Here is a 26,682-nt window from a genome sequence, read left to right as displayed (position 1 = left end):
GGATGACAGCACATCTGTTTATGGCATGGTTTGCTGAATATTTTAAGTCTACTGCTCAGAAAAAAAATTTGTTTTCAAAATATTACTGCTTATTGACAACTTCAATCGTCTTTGGGAGTCTAAAGAAGGAAAGTAATAACATTAGTGTGAGGACGTTAAAGGAAAATGAAGCGCAGAGGAGTTGAATGCCTAGAGCTAGGTCGTGTGAGTTTCATTTAAGCGTACTTCTTTGATGTATTTTTTGTCTAGATTTATCCCATTTGGCTCTTTGTTAAAATAAGTCTTAACATTTTGACTTGTAGCTTTCTGAGTTGTGGTCTCTAGGTATCCTGATTCCTTTCCATGCAATGGCATGAGAGCAGTTTCCTTAACTGCTCCCTTTTTGGGACATTACATCCTATGGGCATTTCTGCTGCTCTTCTCAAAAACCCTAGTATGCTAGGACAAGCTGAGATTTCCATCCACTTTGGCTCTTCGTGGACTTACAGTACACATTTCCAAGTTAAAAAATAACTGCTCTCTGGGCCCAAGCAGTGTATCCTATACTATAAACTTTAAAATACTCAGTATCCCTTGTCTTTTATTACCAAGAATTCTGATTCCCTTGAATTTTGGAAGAAGAGGATATTCTGTCAGAGTCAAGCTTGACTGGCTTAGATGAGTGGACACATTGGCCCTCAGAGGTATTCTCTTAGTAGGCTTGTGAGACTAAAACCATGGTCTCATGGCTTAAAACATGAGTAACGTTTAGATGAACTAATTAGATAAAATATGGCACATGGCAAGAAAGGAACTGAATTTAGAAGATGAAACATAATATAAGAATTATGTAATGATTGACTAGAGGTAAATCCAAGGAAACAATGTAAATTATTTTGTTTAAACATGAATTACTTGGAGTTGACTTTAGGATTTTACTAAACAAAACTTAATTTTTTAATCCCCAAAGTGAAGGGAATAGTAGATTAATAAAGTGAAAAGTTAGTGGTGTTGACTATAAGGAATACCTAGAATAGACTAATTTGATACTAAACCTGAGCCTAGCTGGGTGCCTGTGGCTCATGCCTGTAATCCCAGCACTTTAGGAGGCTGAGGCAGGCAGATTGCTTGAGCTCCGGAGTTTGAGACAAGCCTGAGCAACATAGCAGGACCTCGTCTCCAAAAAAAAAAAAAAAAAATGATAAACCTGAGCCAGTCTGAGGAACATGAAAGTACTTTCACTCTACCTTGTCTGTGGAGAAAGCTCATCTTCCAGATTCCTCCGTTTTTGCTGTTGACTTGAACTAAGTGATGTATGAAAATACTACCAAAGCAAAGAAAGGGGGAAAATGTTATATCCCGGGTCCAGTTTAAAAATTGGCATACGTTTAGCCTTGAGTAGTGATGGCATCATTTGACAGCAATAATAATGTCAGAAATTCCTGTTGAGGTAGCTTTCATCTTGAAGGTGGACCTAAATTGGCATAGGATATCTTTGTATTTCTGATTATTAGGTCAGCCTCAAAGCATAGTTATGCTAATTTCTAAAGAACCTCAATTTTATTAAAGTATTTTGTAGTCATAAGTAATGAAGTTAGATAGTGTAGAGATATATGTAGGCATAGATTTTTATTTTTTGTCAGATTTTTAAAACAATGTTCTCTGTATAACATACTGATAAATGGACTAAGATGAGCATTTACATTTGATTGTATACATAATTACAGTTGCATCCTTAAAGGAAAGTACATTCAGAGAACATCTAAGGAAAATTATTAGAGGTTATAAATGCTAAGCTCTAATTTAAGATAAGCATTCTAAATAGAACCATTTTATTATTTCCTGAAAAGTGCTTAGAAATCAAGAACATGTAGTTTCTTTATGGCTGTTTGATTTTACGTTTACAGCATTACAGTAACTTCAGAGTAAAGTCTTTTTACCAAATACTTGATGTTACCAGTTTCCATTGGTTTTATTTTCCATTCTTGGAAGGTATATAGCAATTGTCTCATGATATAGATATACCTGGTCAGCTAGAGCATGCTTACATTTTTTCCAGGTTTTGGCTTTGCCATACATGGCTTATTTTTTAAATTGTGATTATAGAATTTGTGTCTAATCTAAGGAATTCACTACTGATCTGTTTGGGAGTTTTCTTTCCAGAATACATAGGGTCTGAATTTATCTCTTAGAAAAGCTATTTTAGCCTTTTAAATAAATTCATTTATTCATTCAGCAAATAGTGAGTACGCCAAAGTCCAGGTACTGTTCTAAACATTGAGGCTATGGCAGTAAAGAAAAGTGTTCCTGCCCCTGTGAAGAAGATCATTCATGTAAGATGCTTATGTTAGTAATGCCATTTTTGCTCTTTGCCACATTATTTCTTACCAACTTTTTATTCTCAGAAAGTAAATGAGTGGTTTTGGACTAGAAAAGCCTACGTTGCTAAATGTCAGGCACTATCAAGAGGGCAGCTGTTGTATTATTGCCCACTTAAGTTACTACTGACTAAATAATTTATAAAACAGCCAACTTTGTCTATTCAAGTACAATTTTCCAAATGTATTAAATTTTAAGCCTAGATTTTACTTTTATTTTATGGAATTATTTACCAGAAAGAAATTTAGATACATTTTGTTTTTTATATTTACTTTGCTACTTTGATACTTGTAAATCTTCGTGGTTTTTTTGTGATTTAAGCAGTTATAGGATGATTCTTTCCAAATTTATTCAAAAACAACCATTAAGTACATTTAATCTTCTAGGCATATAAATAAAAATTGGGGTTTATACAAGAATGAATAAAATACAGTTCTATTGTAGTAGGGAAAACAGACACACTGTATATATCATAAGAAACCTGTGTCTACGTCTTAAAAGCGATGTGGAAGGTAGCAGGTATCCTTATGTCATCACAAGGCTTTGTTGTGGAAGTCACATTTGACTTTTATTAAAGGTAAATGGCCTATGACTAGGGGAGGGTACAGAGGCCCTTAAGAAGTACAAGGGTGTGGTATGTCGTAAACAAGGCAAGTAAGTGGAGTATATAGATGCATGTAGAGAAGTATTTTTAAAACTGTTTTTAAAAAGATAAGGTTGAAGAGTTAGTTCAAGACCCAATACTAACGCTGTTTGAATCTTGTCTCATTGGCATAGAAAACTGTAAAAATCTAGGAAAAAAAAAACAAAACAGTAAGACTTGGTGATCAAGTTGGCTATAGGGAGCAATAAATGGGAATCAAAGGTGACTGCGGTTTCTGGCATGATTGCTGTTTACAAAGAGATGAAGGTAAGGTCTGGAGAGGCTAAGAGCATGTTGAGTTTCGTGTAGAAGTCACATCATTTTCCGGAACACTACTTTCAAAAAGAATGACCTTACTCTACTAATTATTAGGATATCTTCAGAGTGAAATTGTATGCTAGTAAAAAAATAGTGATATTATCCTTCCAGAATACTTAATATGTGGAGTAGACGTTACTTTACTTTATGAGGTTCTAGACTAGACTTTTTAGACCAAAAGTTTCACCATTACAAATAGTACATTTATTATAATAAATAAAAGTTTGTTGTCACTGCTCCTTAAACTTAACCCAAATTGTGAGAACTTCCAGAATAACCTTTTTGCTCTTATGCAAAAATGTACATCAGAGATTTGCTATAAAGTCAAAATTGTGTTTTTAATTTGATACAGACCTTGGAAAGTCAGTAAGCCTATTTTCCCATCTAAATGTGGGAATCAGAACAGAAATGATACTGCATTGTTGTAAAGGTTAATTTGAGTTAATACTTGTCAGCTGCTTAATACAGTGCCTGGCACCTAGAAAATCACTCGTGTGTATTCAAGTATTTTCAGTTTCAACTAGAATATCATGCTGAAATGATACAGTGAACCTAAAGAGGTGTTTAAGTTCCACATGTTTGGTAGTAGTTAACTATATCATATATTACTTTATTTGTTTAACAGCTTCTTTTAACCAAATTCATTTTTCAAAATTTTGTTTTGAGAGACAGGGTCTTACTCTGTTGCCCAGGCTGGAATGCAGTAGCACAAGCATAGCCTCACTGCAGCCTTGAACTCCTGAGCTCAAGAAATCTTCCTGCTTCAGCCTCCTGCATAACTGAGGCTCCAGGCATGCATCAGCCATATAATTTCTTATACTTCTGGGATATACTTCAAATGTAATATTAGCCATACATTCCCAACAGACCACTCACCACTAAACACAAGGGAGCAGATAACCAGTCATGTTTGTTAATATTTCTTTTGACATAATTGGATATTGCAAGAATATGAGATTTCAGGAACTTAAGATATTGTCAACTTATTTCTGTCGAAATTACTCCCAGATCTAGATATAGTTTTAACTTTTCTCCCAAACTCCAAATCTTGGTTTCCAGCTATCTTCATTTACACATCTCATTAAATCTTAAGCTCAACATGTCTAGATTTCATTACACTGCGTCTATTTCTTCCTGATGTGTGTGTTTCTAATTTAATGGACTGAGTGTTCTGGCATCGAGTAAGCAGTCAACAAATGTTGGTACTCACTTTCTATTACTGGCTCTTTTGTTCTAGTAAGCCAGGCATAAGACCTTGTAGCCCAGCATCTTCGACTACTTCTTGACTTCCGCCTTGCCACCTTACCTTGCATAATTGACATCCACAACGCGTCTTCCATTTGTCCTTTCTTCTCCATTCCTTTTAGGTAGACTATTATTTACCAGTGTCTACGGTAGAGTTCATTTCCTTCCCCCAAACTGGATATAATTTCCATATCTTTAGAACCTTAAAAGTGTTTTGCATTTCTCATAGGTTCCTATAAATTTGACTTATTTTATCCCAATAACACTTAAACCATATGATGATTAACTCCCTTTTGAAGGCAGTGGTTGCCATAGGCATCTTCATCTTTATATTTCCTGCAGAGTTGTGTTAGTGACTTTTCCACAGTAAGTGTTCAGTCTTAATTTTTTAATAAGTGTGCTAATTCATATATATGTATATATATATGCCTGATGTATGCTAGGTATTGATGCCACGTTAATACCCTTAAGCAGGGCTTGGACAACTTTTCCTGTAAATGGCCAGACAGTGAATATTTTCCAGCTTTGTGGGCCATTTAGCCATAATTAGTCAATTCTGCCATTGTAACACATAAGCAACTATAGACCACTTAAATGAATGGACATGACTAGAATATGGTCCAGTAAAACTTTATTTACGAAAACAGATAGTGGGCTGGATTTGGCCTCCAGGCTATGGTTTGCTGATCCCTGCTCTAAAGGGTTTTTTATTGGTTTACATGGTATCTGTATATCATGTAAACAGTTGGGGGCTTCAATTCTCAACATGTGAAATGAGAGAGAGAGAAAAGATTGTAACAAGGGCCCAGTATAATTTAAAAGTTACTTCAGAAAGTGTAGTACCTGCTCAGAGGTCAGGCTTTTTGATACATGAACCTGACCTAAAGTATCAGTTAAGATTGATCAGGTCTGTATTTTTCTTTTATTCAGTTAATTTTCATTGAGCCCCTTCCATGTGCCAGCCCAGCGCTAATCCCTAGGGATATATAGACATCTAAAAGACTTGCCCTCAAAGAGCTCATAGTCTAGGTGGGAAGACTGATATGTGATAAATACCGCAAAAGATAGATACTTAAAATACAAGGCATAAAAAGTGCCCAGTGGAGGGCAAGGGCATCTTTGCATGGACACTCCAGACTTAATCATTTCTTGATGGAAAGACAAACCTTTGCCTTCAGTTTGCTTCCAGAATTTTTCATATAAAGCCAAGAATTTAGATTTAAACCTAAGCCTAGGTTAAAGTATTACCTAAGCTTTGATTTCATGGATATCACAAAAATTTTTACTGTTCATGAGCATATTATCCTGTTGTACTTGCACATAGCCTATTAGTCGTTTCCTCCTGTGCTGGTTTTAGTTAATAATTTTGGAATGCTTTTTGTTTGAAAAGCAACCAGCAAAAGTATGAGCTATTTCTCTTGGATGATTTTATTTCCATGCTGAGAGGATGTTTTTAAATTTAAAAACTAAGGCTATTTTACCTTCCTTGGAACTTTATGGATCTTTAATCTAAAATATTTTAAAATCATTTTCAGTGAAGTGAAGAGGTAAAATGCTTTTTCCTATCTCCTTTTTGAGAAATTGATTTTACCTATGTAAAGGCCTCAGGTGAGGCCCACCTGACCTCTTTTGGCTTGCACCCACTCACTAGCAAGCAAAGACCCCCTTTCACTACTGGCCAGTTATTTTTCCTTCCTGTAAACCTCTCCCCAGTGGCACATGTAGCCTGTATTTCTTTTCAGAACAATGCTTGTCAGATTTCAGTATCCATCATAATCATCTAGGGCAGTTGTTGAAAATGTTGATTTCCAAACCACTCTCTTAGGGTTCTGGTTTAGTAAATCTTACATAGGACCCAGAAACCTACATTTTTTTTTTTTTACAATCTCTGCCTCCCAAGGGTGACCCTGATATAAGTTTTTCCTGGGACCACACTTTGGGAAACACTGGCCAGGTTGGTAAACTCCTTGAGGACATTTTTGTTTCCCACACAATGTCTAACATGTTTGATATAGTGAGTTTTTGGTAGATATATTCAATTGAGTTATTGAAGTTGTATAAAGAAACATGGCAATTGATATTAGAATGGATTTTTTTTTTAAATCACATTTTACCTCCTTAAAGATATTAGTCTGTGCTCTTTCCCTAATTGAACTAGAAATGGAAAATTAGATGACTGTTTTAGACTTATGGTGCATAATTGAAAAATATGCTTTGAAGATACTCTAGGAAATTTATAAGATTTAGAACTTAAAATTTATTTTGAGAATAGTGCAGAATTAAGGATATACTGGAGAACACTGAAGGAATTCCAGAATTTCTAAGAACAGTGTTAACTATTTTCAGATGTCTTTTCTTATGTAAACAGCCCGAGACATTTCTGCCTAAGATCCCCTGAAAATAACTATGATGAAGAATTAGTGAAGAATAAGAGCTTGTTCTCTACATAGGATTACATAAACTTCCTCTTGTTTTCCTTTTGAAATTTGATTCTGTTAATGGATACCAAGTTGATAAATGAGGGGAAATCATTTAATCTAAGAATCAATAGTGAACAACGCCTTTAATAGAAGATGCCCTCATCAGTGCTCATCCGTCATGTTAAGAGATATTTTTCAAAAAAAACTTAATTTGTTTGTAATATATTTGTGTTATTTTGATCGATTTGATTTAATAATAGTTAAAATTATTCAGTTCAGAAGAAATTTTATTATTTAAAACATAAAGGTCATAAGTAATAAAATTAAATTTTACTTTTCATTACATTTTTGTTACAGAGAAGGTCAAGTGTAAACATATTACTTGGTATAAAATTCTGCAAGAGAATCTGAGTGGAAAAACAAGGTTCCGAGAACAAGTAAGATTTCTAACTTAGAAAGCAGTGCTTACGCATATATATACAATTTTTTTTTTTTTTTTTTTGAGAGAGAGAGAGTGAGTGAGCCTCACTCCGTTGCCCAGGCTAGAGTGCAGTGATGCAATCTTGGCCCATTGCAACCTCCGGATTTCGTGTTCAAACGATTCTTGTGCCTCAGCCTCCCAAGTAGCTGGGATCACAGGCGCATACTACCACACCTGGCTGATTTTTGTATTTTTAGTAGAGAGACAGGGTTTTGCCATATTGGCTACACTGGTCTCGAACTCCTGGCCTCAAGTGATCTGCCCACCTCGGCCTCCCAAAGTGCTGGGATTACAGGTGTGAGCCACCACACATGGCCATTATTTATTTATCTATTTTTAATGGATGATATTGCTGTTAAATTACCATGATATTTAGAGTCTAGTGAATTTACTTAAGGGTGATATATTTCACTTTAAATCATCAATATTCACAGTACACCATAAATTATGTTCTTTGCATCTACTTGTAGGATGTCAATATAAGGATATACAAAAGTATCATTGTTTTTCACAATTATTTTAGGTTATGTTTAAGCAAAACAATGTGAAGACCCTGAATAAGTTTTCCCAAACACAAACAAAAATTGTTTCCTGCAAGAGTGATTTAAAATCAAGGTTAAATCTGGGGGCTAATAGGTATCTTTCTGGAATATAGTAAGTATGAATGACAAACTTTTATTGAGTGCCTTATTACCGTTTAGGTACTCTGATACTCACTTTATACATATTGTAATTATATTATACGTTATAAGTATATTATAATTAAATGGATAGCCCCTCTGTGGCTGTGTAAGTACTAAGTGGTGGAACCTAGATTCAAACCTAGGTCTGCCTGCACTCAAAGCCTTAGTGTGTTCTTTGCAATACGGTACATACCTGTCAGTACCATAAATAATCATAATGCATGTTCTCAGATTATGTGAAACCCAACCACAGCTCTTTGTTATACCTTTTTGGGATTGTTGTTTATTTTTCAAAGTAATCATGGTCAGGATGAGTATGTGTTCAGAATGGCATTAACCTTTGACCACATTTTGGATATAGATTCTAAAAGAAAGCAAGAATAAAACAAACAACAAAGGAAGCATCATTTAAGGATTATAACAATTCTATATTCTATTACAGAACAAAGGAAGCATCATTTAAGGATTAGAAATTGTTAGAGTTAATCTGAAGCATGTCCACACACAGAAAGGGAATATGTAGAGTGGTTTGCTAAACTTTTTTTATCATCTCAAAGATGATACTCTTCCAGTGATGAAATGGACTTTATATGTAGTATTCTTGTTAAAGCAGTTTTATGATAAGAATTGTTAACTTCGTTGTTTTTTTTTTTTTTGAGATAGAGTCTCGCTCTGTCGCTTGGGCTGGAGTGCAGTGGCCGGATCTCAGCTCACTGCAAGCTCCGCCTCCCGGGTTTACGCCATTCTCCTGCCTCAGCCTCCCAAGTAGCTGGGACTACAGGCGCCCGCCACCTCGCCCGGCTAGTAGTAGAGACAGGGTTTCACAGTGTTAGCCAGGATGGTCTCAATCTCCTGACCTCGTGATCCGCCCGTCTCGGCCTCCCAAAGTGCTGGGATTACAGGCTTGAGCCACCGCGCCCGGCCTGAATTGTTAACTTCGTTTTAAGAAAGTTGAAGCTCAGCTAGCTGGCACAGTTGGCTGAGTGTTTACCAGATAGATATAAACTCAACTATTGAGGTCTCAGTAGCTTTGAACCTGAGAGTGTTAGTTTGAGAGGCTGTATTTAAAGTGATCCAAAGTGATGTGGTGGTCAAATTCTTAGCAGATTGCAAGCCTACCATTTCTATAGTGATAATCTCACTTCAAATATATACTATTTTGATTCTTGGTTAAGGGAATTATGTGAAATATAAAATATGAGTTTTCTCTAAAAACAAGTGATATTTTAACGTAATGTTAATCTACTAAACTTACCCATCCTAGTTACGTTATAGAATATTTTGTGGCCGATTTAAATGTTAGGCACCAAAACTGTGAATTCTATGTGTATTCCGATATCCATTCTGTGCTCAGTACTTTAAACATATCCGCTCTCTACCCAGTTTCGTAGACCTAGCTCTCTCTTCCTATCTGTACCTCACACATATCACATATACCTTCTTCCTAGAAAGTCTTTGTCCTTTCACCGCTAGTAAATACCTTGTAGTACACCGTTGTATTCCCAGTGCCAAGAACAGTGTCTGGAACATGGTAGGCTCTCAGTAAATATTTGTTGAGTGAGAAATGAATGAACAAGCATACAGTTGAGTGAAAAAAAATCACAAAATTGAATTTATAGGCCCAACTCTGCATTTTCTTGAGTGACCCTGAGTAAGATACTTAACTTCTCAGGGCTTCAGTGTACTTAACTGGAAGACGAAAGAGACTGGGTTATAAGTTCCTGCCAACTCTAAAATAATACCATTCTATAATGTAGTTAATTCATGGACTATTGAACCTCTCAGCAAAAGTTTCTCTGAGGAACCTAATCATATTTTGCAAGGTAATATACATCCTGATAAAGTCTGAAGATGTAAGAGCCTGTACTGATGAGATACTTGCATTCAGTTTTAGCTTCAAAGGAAATGTATGTTTTGTTAGCAAGATTAAGACTAAAGATTAAGATTTAAAATCCCTACATTAATTAGAGGGGGAAAAAGTACATGGAGGAGAAAGGATTTTAAGAAACAAATAATTAACAATACTGTATTGTATACTTGAAATTTGCTAAGAGAGTACATTTTAAGTGTTCTTATCACAAGAAAAAATTTAAAAATGCTATGTAAGGTGATGGATATGTTAATTAGCTTGATTATGATATCATTTCACAACATACACACACATCAAAATATCAAATTGAGGCCGGCACAGTGGCTCACACCTGTAATCCCAACACTGTCGGAGGCTGAGGCAGGAGACTCATTTGAGCCCAGGAGTTTGAGACTGGCTTGGGCAACATAGGGAGACCCTGTCTCTACAAAAAAAAAAAAAAAAAAAAATCAAATTGTATACCTTAAATATATATAATTCCTATTTGTCAATTATGCCTCAATAAAATTGGGCAAAAAAAGAATACAAACCAATTAAGGAGAGGGGTTAGCTAGGGTTACGAGCTGAAGTACCTAGATAGTGAAGGCCCTGTGCAGCCTGCAAGAACAAAGAACATTTGGATGTTGGTACTGAACAAGAGAGGTTTGGAAGGCCAGGGCAGGCAGATAACCTGAGGTCAGGAGTTCAAGACCAGCCTGGCCAACATAGTGAAACCTGTCTCTACTAAAAATACAAACATTAGCCAGGTGTGGCAGCACACGCCTGTAGTCCCAGCTACTGAAGAGGCTGAGGTAGGAGAATCGCTTGAACCTGGGAGGCGGAGATTGCAGTGAGCTGAGATCGCGCCACTGGACTCCAGTCTGGGCAACAGAGCGAGACTGTCTCAAAACAAAACAAAACAACAACAGAACAAGAGACAATATTTACTGAGGATCTACTGAACTTTACTTTTTTTTTTTTTTAACTTTTAGATTCAGGGCTACGTGTATAGATTTGTTATATAGGTAAAATCATGTCACAAGAGTTTGTTGTACAGATTATTTCGTCACCCAGGTACTAAGCCTAGTACCCCGTAGTTATTCTTTCTGCTCCTTTCCCTCCTCCTACCCTCCACCTTCACCTAGTTCCTAGTTCTTTGTGTCCATGAGTTCTCATCATTTAGCTCCCACTTATAAGTGAGAACCTGTGGCATTTGGTTTTCTGTCCTGTGTTAGTTTGCTAAGGATAATGCATCAAGATTCAGGACAATAAAACAATACAGGAGCTGACAGACAAAATGGCCAATGTAAAAATGAACCTAATGGATCTGATGAAGCTGAAAAATACACTTCAAGAATTTCACAGTGCAATCACTAGTATTAACACCAGAATAGACCAAGCTGAGGAAAGAATCTCAGAAATTGAAGATGGGTTCTCTGAAATAAAGCAGACAAAAATAAAGGAAAATGAATGAAAGGAATGAACAAAACCTCTGAGAAATATGGGATTATGTAAAGAAGCCAAATCTATGAATCATTGGCATCCCTGAAAGGGACGAGGAAAAAGCAAACAACTTGGAAAACACATTTTAAGATATCGTCCATGAAAACTTCCCCATCCTTGCTAGATAGGTCAACAGTCAAATTCAGGAAATACAGAGACCCCCTGCAATATTCCCCACAAGAAGACCATCCCTAAGACACATAATCATCAGATTCTCCAAGGTCAAAATGAAAGAAAGAATGAAATGAAAAGCAGCTAGAGAGAAGGGGCAGGTCACCTACAGAGTGGCTATAGAGATGGGTCACCTCCATCAGGCTAACAGCAGAAGCCCTTTACAAGCCAGAGAGTTTGGGGGCCTATATTCAACACTGTTAAAGAAAAAAATCTTCAACCAAGCATTTCATTTCCAGCTAAACTAAGTTTCTTTAAGCAAAGGAGAAATGAGATTCTTTTCAGATAAGCAAATGTTGAGGGAGTTTGTTAGCACCATACCTGCCTTACGAGAGATCTTGAAAAGAGTACTAAATATAGAAAGAAAAAACCATTACTAGCCAGTGTAACTTTACATTTCTATCATGATACTTGTGCCAATGAATGCAATAGTTGTTTATTTGTCTGCCTCCCCCCATAAAGTGTAAGGTTTATTTCTATGAACTTCTATTACCTAGCAGACTACCTGTGCATAGTAGACACTAAGTAAATATTTGAGGAATCAATTGAGGAATAAATGCCAGGCTAATGCTTATAACATTTTCACATGCATTAATTCTAATCAAGTATGTATTATGTCTTTTCTACTTTACCTGATTAGGAATCTTAGGCTCTGAAAAATTGACTTACCCAAAGAAACTAAGTTTGTACAGTTTATAAGGCTAGGATTTGGACTCAGACCTGTTTGTCAACAGAGTTCAGTTCATGCTTTTTCTACTAACTAGTCTCTGTCTCTGTCATAAATCGTAAATATAATTCCTGGTAAGTATGTCATTTCCTTGCTAGGAGTGCCAAATTACTTTTGGAGTATAAAATCTTATTACTGACGCTAGCTTAGCAAGTTACACTTTGGAAACATTTTCACCTGTTATATTATAGTCCTTACAAACTAACGCATGAGTAGTTATCTTTCCTACCATTATATTGATGAGAAAAACTGAGTCTGCTTCTGGAGTCATAGCTCATAAGAACCAGTGGTAAGACTGGAACTCAAGCCTTGTGGATTTAAAAGTAATTGAATTTACCAACAAAAATCAGAAAAGATTTCAAAGAAATAATGTCTAGAACAAGTCACAGCCTTGTAAGCCCCTCTTTAAAACAGGTTTTAAAATATATAGTTGGCCATTTTATTTAACCACATCCATAGTTTAAATATCATGGTTTGAATAGAATATTTACCAAATGCAGTTCTGAACTGGTGAGCTTTCTGAATTAAGGCATATGTCTGTACTACACAATTCATGATCGATGCTCCATGTCAAACAGATATCGTCCTCATTTATGTGGGTACATAAAAATCCCGAAACAAAGTGCAGCAAACCACTAATTTAACTACTGTGATTTTTAAAATATGAAAACTAAGAGAGATTGGGTGAGAAAAAGATTAACTTTGACAAAATCTTTTTCTATATGACTTAAACATTATGAGTTGCAAGAATTGTTACACAGAAGTATTATTTGGAGAAATTTTAAATAATACCTTTTAAAATGTAAATAAAAGAATAATTAAAACTGTTTTAATCTAGAAACCTAGATTGAGAAATAAATACAACTGTGAAAAAATATAGGTTAAGTGCTACCTTTGCCAGATAAATATACAAAATTATAGAAATTTAGAGCTGAAGGGATCTTGGCGATCACCTAATTCAGTGATCTTATTTTAGTGGAAAGATACTGTGGCTTAGGGTCTGCTACTAGATTGTTAAATTTGGAGAAATTCAGACTTAGTTTTGGTATTTTTTAGGAGGTGGAAGGGGCGATGATCCATGGAGTGTCAGTGATCAGATGGGACATAAAGTAGTTTGTGACTTCCTTTCTTTAAAAACTTGTCTTTTGGGGTTATGAGGAGTTTTTTTTAAAAAGCATGCTAATTTGCTAATAAAGTACGGAGAAAGAAGTTCAAGAACTTGGCCCATTTTTTTGAAAGTTAGTGACAGAGTCAAGATTAAAAGCACACCCTTGATTATCATGACAACTTTTATTTACATAATGTCACTGTAACCCCTCTTTGGCCCACTGAGCCAATTCTGCCCTCATAATGCCCCTGTGAGGCTGCCCAGAGCAGTGTCAGCCAGTGAGCCTGTGAGGGTGAACAAGTGAAATTACAAGAGGAAATGTCTAAGAAGGGTCCCAGAGGGCAAGAGAAAAGACAGATGTTAGTATCTTAATTCCTCCAAACCTAAGTAGTTTGTCTTATGGTAGCAGAGACATTATACTAATGGAAATACCAGAGTTTGTGAAAATTTCAAAAAGGTAAAGCTATCCCTTAGGATTCAGTAGCTTCATGGCTTGCAAAGGAGCTACACCCAAATGTTTTAGGCAGTGCAAAGCTGGGCTCTTAAAACTTGCCTCAAGATAATGGAAACAGAAACATTCAAAGCACCTTTATCTTCTTGGAAGTAAATATGACAATAAAATAATGATTTGAAGGTCGTACTGAAAGTTGTAAGGCTACATTTAAAATGCAAAATGCACATAAAGGCAGTATCTTCACTGCTAATGAAATTCAGTGACTTTGTCCTGAACTGAAGTTTCTATAGGAAAGTGTTGTTATTTTTGGTAAATAAAAATACAGAACACATGTGCTTAGGGCTTAAATAAATGTGTGAGCAGTTTCTGTGTTTTTTCATTTAGCCCTCACTGTAGCTCTCTAAAGTGATACTGTCATTATCCCCATTTTCTAAGTAACTTATCCAGGATCACAGACCAGTGAATGATGGAGCCGGAACTTTAACTCAGTGTTAAACTCCAAACTCAAACAACCAATAAAAGTTATTACTTCATTTAACTAAACTCCAAGTCCATGAAGTGTTAACCCCATATGTGTCTGATAGGCTTTCTTTATGAACAGTTTGCAAAATTTACTTTTAAATTACTGGTAAATATCAATGGTAGATTAAGAGTAACCACTTGTAGTAGAAAAATCTAAGAAATTCAGAATTTCAGCTAAAAGATTATTTAGTGAAATCTGAACGCTTCATGTAACAGGCTGGAAAGCTGTGGCACAGAAGCTTACTGACACTCAATAGCATATTGTTGATTAGAAGTTTGCAACATTTTAGGCTAAACACTAAATAAAATCCATTGATTCTAATCAAAACCATACAACATACCAGATTTTCACTGCATAAAATATTTTTAAAATAATTTATTAGTTAACAACCCTCTTCTAAATCTTTGCATCCTTAGTGCTTTGCACAGTGCCTGCTTAGCATGTAAAACAGGAACCAAGTTTTTTTAAGTATAATCATTACAGTTTTAGAATCCAAATAAGTATAATCATTACAGTTTTAGGATCCAAAGCATGTTTAACTTGTTGTGTAGTAATTTTTATGTACCTCTGAACATTCCTTTGCTAGGAACATATTTTATATCAGCAATAATTTTAGGCTCTGATTCCCATGTGGCCTTTGAAGAACTTTTTTGTTGCTTCTTGGTTTTAGCTTTGGAAATCTGGAGAAACCCAATTAAGATTTAATATTACAAAAAGAAATAAGATACCTAAAACATTAAGTATGCACTGAAAATTATTTACTAAAAACTGAAACAAGTAAAAAACATTCCCTTATTTTTGAAAAATGCCTTTCGTTAGAAACCTTGTGATTTAGTTAAAATGCGCAGAAGATAAGTTATTGCAAGTGCCTGTAGGATGCCACTTGAAAAGCTCCTGTTTGAGAGTCCAGGTCTTATTTCCTCCCAAGAAAAATTTAGTTATCCCCATTTTATATTTTACTTTGTAAGTTAATCTTATACTTAGGTATCTGATACAGTCTCATTTTTCTTTTGTATATAATTACTACTAACTTTAAAAAAACACTGCTTATTTCAAAGAGAAATAATGTTTAAAAGATGTGAAGCATTTAATCCTTGAATGCTGGAAACACTTTTGAAGTATTGTAAGCACATCTGTATTACATTACACACGGGGAAAAGAATGTATGAATTCTATGATCTGTGGGCACTAAGGTGGCTGGTTTAGAAAAACAGTATTTTGCATTTCAAGTTTCTTTTCAACATAAAGAATATTCTGCAATTCCACGCTGGGGTGTGTGGTCAGGGAAGCATAAGTAAAGTTTTGGTTTTACAGTTGTTCTCTAACTTTAGTCAGCTTGGCTCTGCATTTTGTTAAGCCCTTTTATTTTTCCTGATTTGAAAACGATTGCATGAGACAAACTCAGAACATGGAGAAATCACTACATCATATTTTTTAATAAGTGTCCTGCATGTCTTAGTCAGCTGTGATTATGGTGCAGATAATTTTTTACTAATTAGGAAATACCAAAGTTTGTGAATGATTTACTCTTAAAATTACAGCAAATTTAAATGTATCCCAATGATATCCTCACTCTTGGTCACTTGTGTTCCAGTGTGCTTTTTTGAGCAGGAGATAAAAGGATGGAGTTACAGCCGTTAGGCTGGATATCTCATGTGATATGTGTTTTGCATGTGAATATCACCTGTCTTTGGTAGAGATGAATAAATGCTGGAGAACTTGTGCACTATACTGGTTGACATGTTCTCAGCTTTTTCTTCTTTGACATGAAATGACATTAACATGCCAACACATTCTCACATGTACACGCAAGTGAGCTAGCTAGAATTCCACCCCTTCACTCCTACCCCAGAAAGCAAGCCAGAATGAATGTTCTGGGGATGCATATTCAGTCACCTCAAACTTATTTTTTTAAAGTAATGATTTGAGAATTTCATACTTTAATGACCACTAGCATCTATTTACCTGTGACACATTTGGCATCTATGCCATGATAAACTCTTTATTTCTTAAATTTTATATGGCAATATAAATTTCTGGAAACCAGTTAAAATTAGAATAACTGAGTTTTTACAAAAGCCAGTTTTATAGCCAGTTATTTTATTGCCATGTTACTAGAAATTATAAGGTGATTGGTTGTCTTTAAGGCTCAAAATAAATATATTTGAGGAATTTGAATGGTTAGCTCATTCTTTTATTCAAGAAAAATGACAGCATAAATATTATTTTTTTAATTTTTATTTTTTTGAGGTGGAGTTTCACTCTTGTTGCCCAGGCTGGAGTGCAATGGTGTGATCTCAGCTCACTGCAACCTCTGCCTGCCGTATTCAAGTGATTCTCCTACCTCAGCCTCCCAGTAGCTGTGATTACAGGCATGTGCCACCACACCCAGCTAATTTTGTATTTTTAGTAGAGATGGGGTTTCTCTATGTTGGTCAGGCTGGTCTCAAACTTCCGACCTCAGGTGATCCGCCCACCTTGGCCTCCCAAAGTGCTGGGATTACAGGTGTGAGCCACCGCACCCGGCTAACATAAATGTTATGTAAAAGTCTTTAACTGTTTCTTGGTATGAAAATTGGTAACTTGTAGGCTGGGCGCGGTGGCTCACACCTGTAATTCTAGCACTTTGGGAGGCCGAGGCAGGCAGATTACGAGGTCAGGAGATCGAGACCATCCTAGCTAACACTGTGAAACCCCGTCTCCACTGAAAATACAAAATAAATTAGCCAGGCGTGGTGGCACGCGCCTGTAGTCCCAGCTACTCAGGAGGCTGAAGCAGGAGATTCACTTGAACCTGGAGGGGGAGGTTGCAGTGAGCCAAAATTGTGCCACTGCACTCCAGCCTGGGCAACAAAGCGAGACTCCATAGCAAAAAACAGAAAAGATAAAGAAAATTGGTAACTTGTTCTAGAACTTTCCTAATGTTAGAATATTTGATTTTTTTTATTTGGTTTTAGAACCGCTATAATAATAGCTGTTATACCTGCCTTCTTAGAAGGTATTTAACTTATACTATAAGGAAGTAACTACTGAATTGTCATCACCTTTAAAAAATTTTTAATGTAAAGGACTCTCATATATTTATCTGTCAGTATTTTGAATATTAACAGTGTTTCCTGTTTTTTTGTTCTTGTTTTTTATTAATAAGATATTATGAACTAGATCCTTACAAAAGTCTCCTAGACAATTTGAGGAACAAAGTGATCATTGAGTATCCAACATTACATGTGGTATTGAAAGGATCCAATAATGACATGAAAGTTCTCCACCAAGGTAAGTGTAAATCTGTTTCTGTAATGCTTAGAATAGCTTTAGAGAAACCAAAGCAAAATATATCCACCCTTATTTCTTTATATGTGTTTTCCCAGTATATTTACACACTTACAGGATCTCCTCTATAGCTACAGTTAATGTGAAGAACCAAGTAAATGCGATGCTGCTACTCTTCTGTTTTTAAGAGTATATAATCTTATAAAACCAACTTTAAGTGAATGAATCAAATTGAATGGCTATAAAATGACTTTTTTTCAGCATGTGGTTCTATGTATTTTTGTCTTTTTTTAAGCTGATAGTCTTTCAGTAACTGTCCATGATCACATACATTTACTCCATAGTTAAGACTTTAGACATTTGTAAAATGAGGGATTACAAAACAGTTTTAGTTGACAAGGAAAATGTTGAATGGTAAAGAAAAAAAAAAGCCTAGTATCCTACCTTGTAGAAGGAGATAATGTTGCAAGGAACATTATATTTAAAAATTTGGCAGCATTGAGAATAAGCAAATGCCATTACCTTTACCCTTTATCTCCTTTTCCAAACCCATTGGTTTTATTTTCTCTGATTTTGTGATATAGGGAAGTACTAGAACTGGAAAAAATGTACATAAAAGTTTAATACATAAAATGACTTATCTACGTTTGTAAGTACTGATTAAAGTAAACTAAATGTGCTTCTGAATGCAAGATTTTAGAGGATGAATAAAATTTAGTGACTACCTTTAAGAAGTGAGGAAGATTACCTACCTTAATCCAAAACTATTTCGTAGCATTTTCAACTAAAAGAATTACAGATACAGGCCAGATTTTGCTATAACAAACTCCAGAGGAGCATAGAATCTTTGTCTTGGATTGATAATATTTTTTAAGTAGTATTTGAAATGGGTGGTTTAAGTCTTATTGTTATAGCAGCATTACAGGCTGTAAGATGCAGTAACCTATGTTATAGGGTATTCTCTGTTGTGCATAGTGTTTTTTCTTTGCAAAAATTAATAGGAAAAAAATTGTTTTTCAAAGTGGCCAAAAGTGTATCAGTGCTACAACTTGAAACCAGATTTTAATTAGCAAACATGATGTTTCTAATAATAAATTATGGACCTCTAAATCTTATTTTTATTCTTGACATTAATATTTTTCACAATTTGAGAATATTCTGTATTATTTTTTCAAAATAAATTAGGAATTTTAGTTTTAAATGGCCAGTTTCACTTTGTTTAAGCTTTGTATTTTGTTGCTTTTTTCTTAATAAATTCACACAGTGCCCTCTCAAATGTTGGTTTTGGGAAAAGTTGTTTAGTAATGTAGGTTAGTAGCTAGGGCAAACATCATCTGTATAAATAAACAGCACACACAGCTCTCCTTTCACTTTGTTTAAGAATGTACATTCAAGTAAGGCTTCCTGTAATGAAGCAATAAGAAAAGACTACTTTACTAGCGTACTGGGAGCCTTACTGGGTAAAATTTGCTATTTTTCCGGTGGGTATATGATGTTTGACTTATTTACAGGAACACAGATGACTCATGCTTTTAGTACAGAGGATTATTTAGAACTGTGTTAGCAAAGAACTAAAAGTATCTGACAGGATTTTAAAACCATACCAGTTTTGTCACATCATAAGTGCACACACCTTGAAAGTAATGCCCAGGTCTTCCTGTACATGCATTTCTTTCTGTAAGTACTTCAAGGTGTCTGTTTCTTTACACATTCTCACAGCATCAGATATTTTGCAGGGTGATCCCTTGATGAGGGAAGGGGATTATGTAAGAAGAGGGCATTTTCTTTGGAAAGCCTTGAAATTCCTTCCCTTTCTGGAGGTAAAAAAGTTGGATTTGATCCTGAGTTCATAGTACAAGTTGTCTCTTACCTAATTTGGGGGTACATGTGTTTCTGATCTGGGATTCAGTACTTCCCACACCTGATGGTTGTTCTAGTATTTGCTCTGATTGTAGATTGCCATAATTTTTTTAAGTCTGCCTATATTAATCAGCAGTAGCCAAGATTTTGTTTGTTTGTTGCTTTTCAGTAATGGAAAAGGTTAACTGGAAAAGATTGAGCTATTAAGATAGTCCACTAGATTGGGGATGCTAAGTACTGATTACCTACCTTATATCAATCCAGTGCGAAGTGCTTAGAATGGTGTAACTTGCTTCACAGACTGTTGTTAGACTAGCAGATTTAGATGATTGAGAAAAGCATGCTGCATTTCAATCTAAGGAAGAAAGAATGGAATGCCATTCAAAGAAGAAAACTGGGCACCTTCAATAGGCAAAAAAAGGGGAAAATGTCCCCATACCGCTACAAATCTCTATTAATTTAGAAATGTCAGCAAAATAAACTTTTTGATGTTCTAGTATAACTCAAGATTAGAAAATGCCTCAGCCTTTAGAGAAGGAATCCAACCCAAAATTGATTACTGGAATTAGTGAAAATACCTGGCATAGCAGCTACTCATGTGTCAGTCTCTTACTGGGCCAGTAAATCTTCCATTCATTCTCCCTTGCTCACCTTTCCTCATTCTTCCTTACCTCTCTTTTCTTTCTTTTCCTTTTGCAGGGAGAGAGGGGAGGGTTTTAGGCACTGGAACACACATGTAAAACTTATTATACAATAGCTGCTATAATAGAGTTTGCCCGAAGTACAGAGACAGCCAGAGGAGGAAAAAATCTTATACTATCTTGGCGGCACTGGATAGACTGCTAAAGTTCATAAAATTTCGCAAAGATTGGGACAATATCCTGGATGGAACTTATTTCAGTTCCTTACTCATAGAAAGAGCTCAGTAAACACTCTTGTGGTTGCTGGTACAATCTGAAATCTAGGTACAACGGCAAACCCTAGGGAACTTGCCAGTTGGAATGTGCGCAAAGTTCCAGGTATGTACTTCTAGCATCAACTTTTGTAAGCTGTGGGCCCTTGAGCATTTGCTCTGCCTCTCTGAGCTTTATTTTTCTTATCTACTCAGTGGAGATAACAGCTGTAAGCTCAAAATAACCTATATTTTACCATGACAATTTTTAGGGAGTTACTACCTATTATTTCCTTTTAGCTTCACAAGACAAATAGAACACTTACTCTAGTTCCCATTTTGAAAATTTAGGGAAAAAACACTAAAAGACAGAATGACTTGCAGTTACATTGATTCAGCAAACATGCTCTACATTGTGAGGATAGATACAGAAAAGAAAGGTCGAGTTTCTGTCCTCCAGGAACTCTCAGTTTAGTGAGTGAGTCATAGTCTTGCTTTCTCTAAGCAAGACAGGGGTGTTAGAGGAGCTCCATTTCTACTCTTCTTTCCTGTGAAAGGAAGGAGATGATGATTAGCTAGTCTTCTGTCACTCCACATTCACTCAACATATACTGACCCTCAATTGAGTTTTAAAAAAATCATGGAAAAAATTTATTCCAACCACAAGTGGCCGGCCTGGATAATAGTGATCTATTCAGTGGCATGAATATGGATCATAACCACATTGTGAAGTGACCATTCCCAAGTCTTCCACAGAGTCAGGAAGGATGTTGCCTCACAAAATATAATTGCCACTTTCAGACATCATTTCTCTATGTATTGTGGCCAGAATTGTATATCCTAGCTGCCTGAGACATAACGCGGTTTGCGTGTCCCTGTGAGCAGTGCTGTTGCTGTATATCAGAAGAGGGGAGAGAAGAGGGACAGAGCAAGCTAAACAGAAACAGTATAAACACTTGACTGCATGTTTACTTATTTTTTTCTAGTGAAAAGTGAATCTACCAAGAACCTTGGCAATGAAAATTGAGCACTTTTTCTGGTAGAAGAATGTGAAAACTTCCAGACAACTGCAGCAGAGTCTGCATTGATGGACTGTTGGCTGATTGGGGTATTGTCAATGGGTGATGGTGGAATTTTTTCTTTGTATGAAAAATAAGCTTAACTCTTTTAAAAAATGTATCTTATAGCCTCTTGAATTAATTGACTTGTAAGACCCTTTTATTCTTATTAAGAACTCTCCTTTGCACTTGATCAGCATAGTACTTATTAGGCCTTGGCTTTTAATATGCTTAATTCCATAAACTGAAAACCTTTTTTTTCTTTTTTCTTTTTTTTTTTTTTGAGATGGAATCTTGGAGTGCAAGCGGTATGAGCATAGCTTCCTCAAACTCCTGGGTTCAAATGGTCCTCCCACTGCAGCCTCCCAACAGGCTTATACCACCACACTCAGCTAATTTTTTTTTTTTTTTTTTGTGGTAGAGACAGGGTTTCGCTCTTTTGCCCAGGCTGGTCTCAAATTCCTGGCCTCAAGCAATCCTTCCACCTCAGCCTCCAAAGCATTGGGATTACAGGCATCAGCCACCACATCTGGCCTTGAAAACTTTTTTATTTGTTAATTTGATGTGTGACCAAACCCAAGGATCACCCGTGTCAACCACAAAGTTGGCATTCTCTTTAGTAGAACCTCACTAAACAGAAAGGCAGTGCAATGCACTGTCTAGCCACAGGAGAACTAATCTTCCGTCAGTTGCCCTTTCTTATCTTTGGAGTTTATATGTAACTTACCCTTATGAGACAACTTTTCCACTTGAGAAACTCCTAGTACAATGTCTTGTACTAGAAGCCTGGATAAATACTATTAACTACTGTTTCTTATATTCACTTGAGAAAATCAATGGCTCCACATTGTTTGAGCCATTAGTGCTAACAAATTTGGGTTTACTTATTCAAGTCTTATGAATTCTGTGCCTTTCATCACATTCCTAGTCCACTCTCATCATTACTGCAAAAGGGTGTTGTGATGGCCAGTTTTATACTGTGTTTTGATATGTCTAGCAATAACTTAAAGAAAAAATAACTGGGAAATCTTCAACATGTTATTGGAATGTGTATATATGTATTAATGTATATACATGGCTTAACTTATACGTTATGGCAGCTCTGTATACAGTTTGATCTCACATACTGAAAAAAAATTCTTAATTTTATTGGAGTTTATACCACTATGAAGCTACAATATAACTATAAGAGAGTAAAAAAGATTGTTACATCTGCATTGTACGTGTTGTGCACTTAATGGTTAAAAAGCAATGATAAAATTGGACATTAATGAAATTCATTTTTAATTTACAGTTGGAATAAGTTTTTTACCAAAAAGAAACCAGGGACATTAGTTAAGGAGACTTAAAAAGATTTGAAATATGAAAAGATGAACAGAAGATAAATTTGTGGGACACAAGTGTAACTTGGGATAGAAATTAGAGAAGAGAATCAAAAAACAATAATGCCAGAAAGACCCTTGGTATAAAAGTACTAATGGAAATGTGATTCATAGAAAGTTCTTAGAAAGTGAGGCCTTGCAATTTGAGAAACATACATATGTATATATTTATAATCTCTAAAGCAACTTCAGGAATCTTCTAATATATGATAAAGAATTTGTGTAGAATTATGTTGTTCACATTATTATTGGAGAGACAAATGAGATTTCAAGGAATTTGTTTATAATCAAAAGTGAAATATGTCTTCTTGAAACCAGCAAGAAATAGATGAATTGAGTGAAATGTGTTGTTATTAGGAAAAGTGGGATAAAGTATACAAAAAGAACATGCGATCTGAATATGATCTGAATATCAGGGTGGATAGGAATTTTTTGACAGTGAAATCTGTTATGATGTAGTCTCATTTCCAAGAAAAGTCTTGAGTTCCGTCCCTTCTGAATTTAAATTGAAAACTGGACAAAAAACAAACTATCCTGTACTTTTTCCACTGCTCAAGAGGAAAAAAAGAAATCTACATCATTTAATGCATCTTTGCCATCTTTATGTTCTAGAATTCTATTAGATTTTTCAATTATAGGCTATTAGGAAAGAATATAACTCTTAGAATTCCCCTAAATATAATTATCAATTCATTTGATTAATATGCACATTTATTCCCATAAGATTTACAATACACGTGTGTTTTAGTGAATTCCCAATGGCTTGGAGAGAATGAAATTGGAATAATTAACTGAAAACCCTAGACGTTTGTAGCATTAAGACCCAGTATCTTTGTGGAGACCCTCTCCATGTTAGCTTATTGACAAATTCTGGTGTGTAAACAAACTCCTTGACCCATGTTAAGTTCAGCATGCTGCATTTTGTTCATGAATCACATTTTAAAAGGAGAAAAGCTCCACTTGGTTTTCTTTCTTTTTTTAAACCGTAATTTCAAAGAGAAGATACGACTTTCATAATTGCTAATTATATGTATAGGATTAATAGTCATAAATTATAGTAAGTAAAACTTATACCTATTCCTATTATACATATGACTTGGCGAGGCACAGTGGCTCACACCTGTAATCGGCGGACGGATCACAAGGTCAGGAGTTTGAGACCAACCTGGCCAACATGGCAAAACCCTGTCTCTACTAAAAATATAAAAATTAGCCAGGCATGGTGGTAGGTGCCTGTAGTTCCAGCTACTCAGGAAGCTGAGACAGGAGAATCACTTGAACCCTAGTGGCAGAGTTTGCAGTGAGCTGAGATTGTGCCAATGCACTCCTGGGCACTGCCTGGGTGACAGAGTGAGACTCTGCCTCCAAAAACAAAAACAAAAAAAAAAGAGTTATTAAAAATAGATATTTAAGATTCCAAAATGTAGTTGATCTAGTTTGTTTCCCTGTAGCAAGTAGTGGGATTCAGATTTCATGACATACAATAAAATATTAATCACATAACTATAATACCAATAATTTTCTTTATACATTTTTGTTTAATTAGGTTGGCATATACTTTGTGTTATACCTTATTTCTTGTTACTAAATTTTACATAAAGATGCTGGTCTATTTTTATTTAATCATATGCTGTTATGGTTTGGATGTAGTTTGTTCCTACCAAAACTCATGTTGAAATTAGATTCCCCGTATGCTAGTGTTGGGAGGTAGAGCCTAATGGAAGGTGCTTGGGTCATGGGGGCAGATAGATCCCACATGAATAAACTAATGCCCTCGTACAGGGATGAGTGAGTTCTCATTCTTGCTGTCTTGAGAATGGATTAGTTCCCACAAGAGCGGGTTATTAAAGAGTCTGACTTTCTTGATTTTCTCCTTTTTGCCTTCTCCCTTCCCATGTGATCTCTTTGCACATGCCTACTCCCCTTTCACTTTGTACTAAGAGTATAAGCAACATGAGACCCTCACCATACAGCTGCCCAATCTTGAGCCTTCCAGCCACCAGAATCATGAGTCAAATAAAACTCTTTTTAAAAATAAGTTACCCAGTCTTAGATATTCTATTATAGCAACACAAAATGGACTAAGCCGTACTCTATTGCATTAAAATGTGTTGTTTATTTGCAAGTGACAAAAACTCAAAATAGTGTCAACATGAAGGACAGTTTATTGGCTTATATACAGGGAAGTCCAGGCATGACTGGGTCCTGGGTTCAAATGTCAAAAGAAGTTATCTTGCCATCCTACACACTTGGCTCTGATTATTTTCTTTTTTATGGATTGGTTTTCTCCAGATTTTCCCTTTGGGGATATTCTGTATGGGATGAGGAGCAGTGAAGTGAGAGGATGGTGGATAACAGCCATTGACAGTTTCAGCTTACCTTAGCATAACAAGGCTGAAAGCTTTTATAAAGCAAGCTATGTAAAATTTTGGAGAAGTACTTTGATTTTGCCCAGATTGGATCACATTCTGTTCTTGAACTAATCAAAAGAGGAATTCACCCAAAGGAGGGGGAAATTTTTAGAGGAAAGCCAGAATGTAGGGAGCAGGTGAGGAAAGGTAGTTACTGGGAATACGAAAGTAACACATTCATTGCACCTTATTTGAATTTGAGCAGCAAGAAGTTTCTGATTTGTACCAACAGAAGGAGTAAAGTTCAGATTTAATCTGCAAGTCTTTATTGTTTTTAACTAGAGATTTTAATTTCTGCTTATCATTGCTGCTTTGAGTTGCCATTATAGGTTTTTGGATTTTTTTTTAAATGCCATCCATTTTTATTTGACATCATGTTGTTGCTAGTTTGAGCAGATGCACATAGCATATGTTTCCATTACCAATTTGGAAATTTTTCCCAGTGGCATCAGCATTTGAGAAATACTGATTTTGAAATTAGAGTACTAGGGAAAGATGCTTCAAAAATGAAGACTACTTAAATAGAAATTGGCTTTAAATAAAGCTTTGGGGATCTGTACTTGACTAAAAAGTATTTTCTTTAAACTTTGGTCTTTGAAAACTAAAGTGTGTGTGCATGTGTTCATTAAAATAACCTGTAGCATGAACATTTTCCATACTGGAGTGTGACATACTGCGCTCGTTTTGAACTTTGGAACCAAATATATCCTTTAGCATTTGATGAGCTACTATATAACTCTATTTCCAGCTTTATTTTCTTGCCAAATAAAGTACCAAAGCTCACCCTGACATTTGGTAACCCCTGACTTGGTCTCAACCTAATTTTACAGCTTGCTCACTCTCAGTCACTCTCCTTTTCAAACTGCTTCAGTCACATAAAACATCAAGGACCAATTTCATTCTGCATGTGGGTATACAGTTTTCCCAACACCATTTATTGAAGAGATTATTTTTTCCTCATTATGTCTTGGTAGCCTTGTCAAAGATAGTTGCGTGGGTTTATTTCTGGGATCTAATCTGTTCCTTTGGTCTATGTGTCTTTTTATGGAGAACAATGCTGTTTTGATTACTGTAGCTTTGTAATATATTTTGAAGTTGGGTGGTGTGATGTCTTCAGCTTGTTCTTTTTGCTTTGGCCACTCAAGCTCCTTGGTGGTTCCATCAAATTTTAGGATCGTCTTTTTCTATTTCTGTGAAAAAAAAAAAAAAGACGTTGGAATTTTTATTAGGATTACATTGGACCTGTAGATTACTTTGGGTAGTATGGAAATTTTAACAAAATTCTTTCCATTCATGAACATGGTACATCTTTCCATTTATTTGTAT

General features: G+C 35.6%; 1 protein-coding gene across 2 annotated transcripts in view; it reads left to right on the top strand.

Moving 5' to 3' along the window:
- ZNHIT6 (zinc finger HIT-type containing 6) overlaps positions 1–25,962 on the top strand; it is a 58,522-nt gene extending 32,560 nt beyond the window's left edge. The window contains exons 9-10 of one of the 2 annotated variants that reach the window (XR_004440664.1): positions 7,342–7,421; positions 17,632–17,756. Coding sequence is in view for 1 of the 2 variants with exons in the window: in XM_033225466.1 (XP_033081357.1) it covers positions 17,632–17,756; positions 21,492–21,532 (166 nt within the window). In the remaining variant the exon portion in view is untranslated. Of the gene's footprint in view, positions 1–7,341; positions 7,422–17,631; positions 17,757–21,491 lie in introns of those variants that run through there. The other variant, XM_033225466.1, reaches the window with a different exon arrangement.
- Positions 25,963–26,682: the final 720 nt, after the last annotated feature.

The sequence above is a fragment of the Trachypithecus francoisi genome, unplaced genomic scaffold, assembly GCF_009764315.1.
Source record: "Trachypithecus francoisi isolate TF-2019V2 unplaced genomic scaffold, Tfra_2.0 Lachesis_group12, whole genome shotgun sequence".
In the NCBI taxonomy this organism is placed as follows: domain Eukaryota; kingdom Metazoa; phylum Chordata; class Mammalia; order Primates; family Cercopithecidae; genus Trachypithecus; species Trachypithecus francoisi.
Note: the sequence above shows the minus strand (reverse complement) of the source record. Positions and strands in the feature narration are given on the sequence as shown.